The 10000-nt window shown below is 44.6% G+C and overlaps 1 protein-coding gene across 5 annotated transcripts in view; it reads right to left on the minus strand.

Moving 5' to 3' along the window:
• Positions 1-10000, minus strand: part of LOC127007474 (proteoglycan 4-like) — a 65488-nt gene that overhangs the window by 38970 nt on the left and 16518 nt on the right. For all 5 annotated transcript variants that reach the window (XM_050878542.1, XM_050878544.1, XM_050878547.1 and 2 more), the window contains 2 exons: positions 3666-3872; positions 1541-1800 (listed from right to left, as the gene is read on the minus strand). In XM_050878542.1, the coding sequence (XP_050734499.1) occupies positions 1541-1800; positions 3666-3872 (467 nt within the window). The remainder of the gene's footprint in view (positions 1-1540; positions 1801-3665; positions 3873-10000) is intronic.

Consider the following 10000-nt stretch of genomic DNA (forward strand, 5'->3'; position numbering starts at 1 on the left):
ACTACAGCAACAACTATCACTAAACATTAAACAACAACAACAACAACAACAACAACAAGCGGTAACGTAAAACACACACCTTTTCCTCCTCCTCCTCCTCCTCCTTTTCCTCCTCTTCTTCCTCCTCTTCCACCTCCTCCTCCTCCTCCCTAGTCTTTCCCACGGTCAGACACGCCCATTCTTTTTTGCCATAACAAAGACTGCTGACCCATCCTTCTCCTCCTCTCTCCCCCTCTTCCTTCTCTCTCCCCATTCCTTCCTTCCTTCCTTTTCTTCTTCATTCATCTTTCCCTTTCCCTTAGGCCCCTTAATGTCCGTGTCTTCAACCATTCTTTTTTTTTGTTACGTCGTCCTTTTTTGTACAGCTTTATTTTTTTATTGTGCTGTATAGATTTTGTTTATTTCTTTTCCAATCGTCAGTTTCTTATGGTTTGTTGTTTTTTTCTTTCTCCTCCCTTTCTTTCTTTCTTTTTTCTTTCCTTCCTTGACCTTTCCTTTCCTTTCCTTCCTTCCTTCCTTCCTTCCCTTCGCTTCTCTTCCCTCCTTCCTTGGGCCTTTTTTTCCTTCCTTTCTTCCTTCCTTCCTTCCTTCCTTTATTCATTCATTCATTCCGTGACCATTCTCTTCTTCCTTCTTCCCTACCTCTCTCTTTTTCCTCAAACCCTCTCACTCTCCTTCAACTCTCTCTCTCTCTTTCTCTCTACGTTCCTGTCACCCGGCCTCTCTCATTACCCAAGCACCTCACGCCTTTCTCTAACCACACAGTTGACCCCGAACTCCACAACTCCCTCCTTTAACACCCTCCATAACCAGTCAGGCCACAGTACCCGCGCTAACGACCCTTCTTTTACCGCTGACAACTTGAGGGGAAGGAGGGAGGGGGGGGGGGAGGACGGGGGTGGCGCAGCGGTACAAGTCGTGACTACTATTAATGTGGTGGGTTGGGAGTTCGAGCCTCAGCAGCAACATTGTTTGGGTGAAGAGCGTTTTTGTTTTATCTGTGGTAGGGTAGTAATGGTCTCCTGTGATGTGGTTTCTGGGAGAGCTTGTGACCTTTGCTGTATTGGCCGGTGGAGATAATTTTTTAGCAATGGAAGCAGCTCAAGGGCATAAAAAACAGAAAATAACAAAAGCCGCCGAAACCGCTACTCAATTATTTACTTATTATTGATTATTACTTATTTTCCTTCCTTTAATTTTTTTCTTTTGCAGAGCTTGTGATTTTTACCTTGGCTGGTGGAGGTCATGCTTTTTTTTTCTTACTTCCTTCTGCCTACTTTATCGTTTTTTGGTTGAATTTCCTTGTTGTTTACCAAGCCTTCTCTCGTCGCCCTCCCACAGTGCAAATCTTTCTAAAATTAAAGTTCTTTCCTTACAGTTATATCTTTTCTCCCTCCCTGATGCCTCCTCAACACTAGGCAACTTAACTTCTTCCTTACTCCCTTCCTTCTGTTTCTGTCTCGGCCGCCTTCCCTGACCACTACAAAGCAAAGTCAAAGTCCCTCCCTTTCCCCCAACAAAGGCAACTCATGGTACTCACGCTGACGAGGAGGGCGTAGTTCTCCCTGTCTTCGGGCGCGGAGCCATCCCTAGAGGCCGGGTACTCCCAGTCGAGGTCAAGTCCGTCGAAGCTGTATCGTCTGAGGTGCTTGATGGCGGATATGATGAAGGCCTTGCGGAGCTCCGGCAGGGACACGAGCTCGCTGAACCTGCCCGAGCCCTCGTTCCAGCCGCCGATGGCCAGCAGCGTCTTGAGGCCCTTGTTGTACTGCTTGAGGCCGTTGAACTTGGCATACCCGCCTGCGAGTGTTTGAGGGATAATTAAAATGGGTTAATGGTGACTACTACTGAGATTTCTACTACAACTGTTACTGCTTCTGGTCCTTCCACGATTACGACTGCTTCTGTGACACCATTGAAACTACACCTGATCCTCTAACAAATGTAGGAGGGAAGAAAAGTGAATGGTTTAGTGGTCAATCTGCGCAATACGCTCGTCTCCTAGCAATGTTCTGGCTGGGTCTGATGACAACACTAATTTTACCGCCGCTGCTACTGGTATTACTCCTCGCGTGCTGGTCCTGTAACGATAATTGCGACATTTACTGGTGGGCGATAGCGAGAGCGGTTCCGTGTTTTTAGCCGAGCAGCGGGACGGTAAGTGAGATTATTATTAGGTATCCCGTCTGCTTTTTTGCCCCTGCTGTCTCTGTTTGAGCCTCTTTCTGCTGCCTTGACAATTCTTGGGCTTGTGCTAATATTACTACGTCTGAGACTTTCTTTGTTTCTGGACATGGGAGGCTGTGATCTTTGTTCCTTTTTTTATGATACATACTGTTTGTGCTGCTCCCGCTTCTAATGAAATAGTGCAAGCTGCAAATACTACGTCTGTTGCGTGCTGTCATTGCGCTCATATAATTTTGTTAAGAGTTGTATTGCTGCAAGATTTCTAACGCAATTAATAGATCAGTCTAAGTAGGTACAAACAACAACATGATAATTAGTTGAATCCAAGAAAAGACAGCAGCCATAATAATAATAATAAAACTACCTACAATACTTTTACCCCATTACTACGACTACTACTACCATTACAACTGCTACTACTACTACTCCTACTACTACTATTACCACTACTACTACCACTACTACTACTACTTCTACTACTACTAAACATAAAAATGAACACCAGCAGTTATTATACCCAACCTTCTAAGTGATATATTCGACCCCCACACACAAGGAAATGCCCACTTAGCAAACCCAAGGAAAAACTTCAGGGAACGCCGACAAAAACCTAACCGACAGCGATTTCACCTTCAGCAACACCTACCACGACCCAGACCCAGAGAGATAGATTGCAGGACCGCCCTTCGCCCTTCTAGACAAACACATCCTCCTCTTCGTCCTTCCACGCTAGATAGACTGACCCCGCCCCCTTACCAAGACCACCCTCCGATTATTTAAACTCATCCTCCTCTCTGTCCTTTTATGAGCCCAACACAACCCACCTAACAGATTTCACCCTTCGCCCCTCTAGACAAATTCATTATCCTCTTCATTCTTCCACACAAGACAGCTCCTTCAAGACCACCCTCCGCTTATTCAAACTCATCTTCCTCTTTGTCCTTTTATGAACCCAATACATTCGAGCTAAACAGACTTTGCCCTTCGCCCTTCTTGACGACACGCACTCCTCTTCCTCCTACAACCCACCTACCACAGCCTAAAATAACACAGACAGGTGGACCTACAAGACCACCTTCCAATCTTCATTCTTTTATACACCAAACACAGCCCACCTAAATAGACTTCACCCTTCGCCCTTTAAGACAAATCCTCCTCCTCTTCGTCCTTCCAGCCATCCACCACAACCTACGATAACCCAGAAAGACAGACCACCAAGAACACCCTTTAATTTTCGTTCTTTTATATGCACCCAAAACAACCCACCAAGACAGACTTTGCCCTCCTCCTCTTCTCCTTCTAGACAAAACATCCTCCGTCCTTCGTACCATAACCCAGACAGACAAACCCTCAAGACCACTCTCCAATCATCGTCCTTTTAAGCACCCACCAAAACCTACCCATTCGTCTTACCCTCCTCCTTCTTCTTTTACTCCTATACACAAAACTTCCTCCTCTTCGTCCTTCCACCCACTCACCTTGCTCGACGTCCTGGTACGAGTCGAAGGGCTTCACCTCAAACTCATCAGTGAGGCCTCCGAAGGCGTAGACCAGATGGGTGCACATGTACGGGTTGATGTTCTGGGGAGTGTACTTGGCCAGCCCCTTGCGGTAGACAGACCAATTCGTGTAGTAGCAGACCACGCGACGCGGCGGGTCTGTGGTCTGTCTCTTGGCCACCTCATCTGAAGGGAAAGGAAGAAAAAATTGGGGTTAATGAGTGGGACTGAAGTGCTTTGAGAGGTACACTGGAGGAGCAAATGTGTATGTTGAGGACGATTGAGTGTAAGGAAAGGGCAACTGGGTATAATAAGGGTGGTGATGGGGGTTAAAGGGTTGGGAAGAAAGGGTTTTGGGGGTACGAAGGAGGAGCAAAGGCTATGATGAGGACAATTGGGTGCAACGAAAGGGCATGTGGGTATAATACAAGGGCGGCGATGGCAATGGAAAAGATAACATTAGAGGATGAAGATGTGTGATTTGATGGGATGAAAGGGTTTTGAGGTACGATGGAGGAGCAAAGGCTATTATGAGGACAATTGGGTGTAACGAAAGGGCAAATGGGCATAATACAAGGGCGGCGATGGTAATGGAAAAGCAGGGAGGTGTGACGAGTGGACGGTGGGAGAGGAAGAAGAGAAAGGCCGAAGGGATGACATAGGAAGATGAGAAGGGGTGTGATGGGAGTACAATGGGGCGTAGTGAAGATAATGGTGTGCAGTGATAGGGCGGTGTGTGGAATGAAAAGGAGATGAGGGATGACGACAAAACGACGGGGCATGATGAGAGGACGAAGTGGTATGATGAGAAGGAGGAAAGGGCATGATGGAAGGGCAAGGGGGTGTAATGAGAGCGTTCAGTATACTAATAGGACAATGGAGTGTAGTGAAACAACGACAGGTGGAATGAAAAGGAGATGAAGCAAAACAAAATGATGGGGGATGATGAGAGGACGAAGGGGTATGATGGGAGGGCAAGGGGATGAGTGCAGGCTGGGGAGGTGTTGGGAGGGTGAATGGGGAATGCAGGAATGATAGGAAGATCGAAGGGTAAAGGGGAGAAAAGAGGAAAGGGTTAGGATTATAAGGGAATGTATACGACAGTTGGTAGAGGGAAAAAGAAAGGAAAATGATGAAGACAATGGAAATATTATGACTTAAGATGAAAGAGGTACATGTATAGGCATAGGATTTTAATTCACAGTAAAGGAAGCAGGTCAAGGGCAAAAAAAAGAGAGAAAAAAAAAGCCCGCTAATCACTGCCCCTATAAAAAGTTTAGAAGTGGCCAAATGAGAGGTCAGTTTTGGGAGGAGGGAGAAGGAAATACAGACGGAGGAAGATAGTTTCAGAATTTACCAGAGGAAGGGATGAAAGAGTGAAGATGCTGGTTAACTCTTGCATAAGGGATTTGGACAGTATACGGATGAGCTAGAGAAGAAAATGGAGTCAATCACAACAACAACAACAACAACAACACTGCTACTACTACTACTACTACTACTACTACCAATACCACCACCACCACCACCACAAAGACAACTATTTCCACAACACCGATCATAACAACCACTACTATCATCGGCGCCAGTCAAGCGGATGTTGCCCAAGCCTTCTACCGCCATCTGTTCATCCCTCACATCTTGCTGCCTAACGGTTCCTCGACCCTCCTACAACTACTCCGATCCCTTCTCCTCATAAGGCAATCACCAGTATAACTTTTTTCCCACTAAACTTATATATGATTTTTTTTTGTGTGGCATTCTATTCTGTATTTTAACACCCGGATTCCACTCCACAAGCACCTGCCGTCTCAGTGTCGAGTCCAACCCCCTCTCTCTCTCTCCGTCGACCAGCCTGTAGCAAAAAACCATAGCGCCTTCAGTCATCGCCTTAAGCACGTCTAAAACATATAACTACATTCTTTGCCCTTGTCTCCTTCCTAGTTAATGTCTTGTGCTGCCTTGGTGTCCTTCACTACTTCATCTAAGGCTTTACCTGGATTCTTTTCTTTATCTAGATTCTTTACTTTTTTCCTCTGTTTCAACTGTCTCTCGTATATACGCCGTACCTTTTATCCTTTTCTTCTCCATCTAAAGCTTTACCTGGATTCTTTTCTTTATCTAGATTCTTTACTTTTTTCCTCTGTTTCAACTGTCTCTCGTATATACGCCGTACCTTTTATCCTTTTCTTCTCCATCTAAAGCTTTACCTGGATCTCTTTTCTTTGCCTGGCTTAATTTCTTATCCTCTTCGCTTTAACTGACTCTCGCATAATATTCTACGCCGTCCCTTGTAACTTTACCTCGCCTTCACTTTTCTGCTTTAATATTTTACGAAGCAAGCTCATATTTTCCTCTTTCTGTTCCTCTTCGCTTCAATTGTTTCTTGCATATACGCTGTACCTTGTAACTTCGCCTCAACTTCCCTTCTCTGATTTATCATTTTATATATCAAGCTTAATTACTCCTTTTTCTCTTTTCATCTCACTACTACTTCACTCACCGGAAGTCTGTCATTAAATGTTACTTCCTTGTCATCTTTTCAATTTTCCGTTTTTTCTCGCCAGTTCTCTTCAGTCTCCGTTCATTAATCTATCTTCTCGCCAGTTCTCTTCAGTCTCCGTTCATTAATCTATCTTATTAGCTGTATATTCCCATCTCCTTTCCAGTCTCTCCTACTCCCCCGTCTATGTCTTAAAATACTTTCATATAGAGTACTGTCTTAAAATACCTCCATGTCATTTGCTTCTAATTTTCATGCTTTTTCTTCGTTCACATTTTCTACTACGAGTCTACATCACTGCCCTCCTCCTCCTCCTCCTGTAACTAGTCCTAAAATACCTGCATATCACCTTTTACTTCTAATTTTTATCCTTTAACTTTTTTTGCACATTATGTACGACGAATCTACTTTACTGCCCTGCTCCTCTTTTGCCGCTTATTCCTTCTCCTCCTCGTCCTCCTCCTCCTCTTCGTCCTCGTCCTCCATTTCCTTCTCATTTTCGATTTCCTTTTCCCCCTCCTCCTCCTCCGCCTCCTTCTCCTATGCTAGTCGCCTCGGGGTGCATCTCGTAAGCCACGCTGACCACTCCGCGTCCTTGAGCCCTTAATGAAGTGGTGACTCTCAACTCTCACCTTTACCTGGACGAGGAGCAAGCACGTGACTCCTAACTAGGGCGCCGGTGTGTGTGTGCGTGTGTGTGTGCGTGAGAGAGAGAGAGAGAGAGAGAGAGAGAGAGAGAGAGAGAGAGAGAGAGAGAGAGAGAGAGAGAGAGAGAGAGAGAGAGAGAGAGAGAGAGAGAGAGGAAATTCTTGCTGGGTCAAAATTATTATTACAATGTGACGTTTTCTACTCCTCAGTCAGACCCCGTTATTAGATGTCTGTTTGTCTGCTCTCTCTCTCTCTCTCTCTCTCTCTCTCTCTGACATTCTTTCCTAGCTCTTCCTGTTTCTTCATTCTCCTCGTTAACATAATCTTTCCGTCTTTCGTAATTAATATTCTTCCTTTCCTCTTCTTTTCCTTCTTTTCCTCCTCCTTTTTTTTTTTTCTTCTCGGTGATATTGTTTTGTTTTGTTGTAATTTTTCTTCCAGTTCTCCTCCTCCTCTTCTTCCTTCCAGTTCTCCTCTACCCCGTTTTCTTTCTAGTCTTCCTACTCCTATTCCTCGTTCTCCGCCTCATCCTCCTCTTCCTCCTTCTACCTTGGTGCCTTATTAACCTTTAACAATGATGCACACACACACACACACACACACACACACACACACACACACACACACACACACACACAAAGAGGAACGCTTCATACATATTCTAACAATGTATTCTTCTTTCCCATTATCTGGTTTCCATCTCTCTTTCTCATCTCTCTCCCTCCCTCCCTCCCTCCCTCTCCTTCCCCCCAACACACCTGTCGGTCACTCGGGCAAGCAGGTGGCCTCGACAGGTGGTATTTTGAGCGTAATTAGGAGCCGGCGGGGGAGTGAATGCCAAGGTAAAGACGCAGTTCTTCTTTTGTTGTTGTTGTTTTTAAGTCTGAAGGTTCTTGCGTATAGTAGGAGGAAAAAATACGCAGAGGTGGTGGACACACACACACACACACACACACACACACACACACACACACACACACACACACACACACACACAGTCAGTGTAATGAAGTGTCAGAGACGAATCCACGAATCAGGAAATTCAGCGAACGAAATGAATTGATTTTTTTTTTAAATGGCGAAATGTCCTTTTTTTTATTATGATATTGAGAAATTGAAATGCCCTCTCTCTCTCTCTCTCTCTCTCTCTCTCTCTCTCTCTCTCTCTCTCTCTCTCTCGCAACGCTGTCATCCAGGTAAACACTAAACAATCTACTCACAGTCACATTTTACCTTCGAGAACACACACACACACACACACACACACACACACACACACACACACACACACACATCGCTGACCTGAACGCTTTGGACAACTTCTGCGGCCCCAGTCTACTCCATTATATATTGCATTACCTTCAGAGTGATTTACAAAGCAAAAAAATCCTCGTTAGGCTGCGAATAACAACCTCGACGATGCCTTCTTCGTCGAGGGTCTTGTGCAAGTGGTCTGCTAAGTTTATTTAATTAGCACCTTCATTACTCTATTAGATGTTCAGTAATCGGCAATAAGTTCACCATGTTTAGAATTATTTCACAATCATGCTATTTTCTAGTGTAAATTTCTTTCAAGAAATAAAACAATCAGTAAAAGATCACACTTTGAGATTTTGCTGAATGCGACACTTAATGCTATTTACACAAACTTTGTGTAAGAAATATTTTCCAACTTTCGTATCTTAGTAAAAGGTCACCTCAATTTTAATGGAAAAAAAAACATTAAAAAAACGAGTTGAGATTTCACTGGAAAAACAACAACAACAACAACCCAGGCCACGAAATGCCTATTCTTTATAAACTGCATTGGGAGAGAAATGGAGTCTCAGATTGGGGTTAAATAGTGCAATTCCACACACGACAAAACACAACCCTAAAATACATGAAAATATATCATAGCCCTAGACAGCACACCATGACATGCTTCGAACCAACACAGTCCAACGCAACACACGGCGACATGTGCACGACGCCCCGCAAGGCAGCACAGGAGCAGCATCACCTTGACCGTTACCTGCAGCAGCACGCCACAGGTATTCGCCCCCAGGTGTGAAAGGAATGCCGTTCTTAGTAATGCTTGCAACACAAACAGAATTACATGTGTTCAGGGACCACTTCAATAACCTTTCTGCAATACTCTGTCTATCAGTCTGTCTCTCTTTCTGTTTGTCTGTCTGTCTATCTCTCAATATTGTTACATCATGTTCCTCCGTCCATGGTGTAAAGGGAGGGAAGAAGGGAGGGACGGAGGGAATTAAGGAAGGGCTGGGAGAAAAGTCGAGGGGAGGGATTGATTCAAGGGTAGAGGTAATTGGGTTTAAGACGAAGGCAAGAATTAAAGAAGGGAAGGAAAACGAGGAAGAAAGGAAGGGAAGGATAGAAAAAAAAATGTGGAGTAAAAAAAGGAAAGGATGAAGGAAGGTGGGACGAAGGAAAGATTGAAAGGTTAAATATTGATAGAGGGAATGGAGGAACTAGGGAAGGAGGGATAGAAGAGAGGGAATGAAGAGGAGGAGGAGGAGGAGGAGGAGGAGGAGGAGGAGGATAGAGCTTCAAGGCCGAGTGGTGCTTACGAGTTTGGGAAAAAATTGGGTTGGAAGGAGAAGGAAGGAGAAGGAAGGGGAGAGAGAGAGAGAGAGAGAGAGAGAGAGAGAGAGAGAGAGAGAGAGAGAGAGAGAGAGAGAGAGAGAGAGAGAGAGAGATACTATGACTAAGGTTCGATCCACGCCCATTTCCATACCTGTACCTCCTGATCACGCCCGTCACGCCCACGCACACACACACACACACACACACACACACACACACACACACACACACACACACACACACACACGACATAACCATCTATGTAAGTTTCCTTCTCTCTCTCTCTCTCTCTCTCTCTCTCTCTCTCTCTCTCTCTCTCTCTCTCTCTCTCTCTCTCTCTCTCTCTCTCATTCCCTTCTCTCTCCTCATTTGTTTCATCGGTTTTTTATCTTCCTCTTAGTCTGTTTCCTGATAATTCCTTGATTAACTATTTACATTTTTATTACATATTTCTGTCTATCTGTCTGTCTGTCTTTCCGTCTCTGTTTGCTTGCCCGTCTTCCAGTGATTTTTTTTTATTTATCTTTTATTTATTTTATTATTTATTTTTGTATGTGTCTTTCTGTCCAACTGT

Source organism: Eriocheir sinensis, chromosome 35 (assembly GCF_024679095.1).
Source record: "Eriocheir sinensis breed Jianghai 21 chromosome 35, ASM2467909v1, whole genome shotgun sequence".
Taxonomy (NCBI): domain Eukaryota; kingdom Metazoa; phylum Arthropoda; class Malacostraca; order Decapoda; family Varunidae; genus Eriocheir; species Eriocheir sinensis.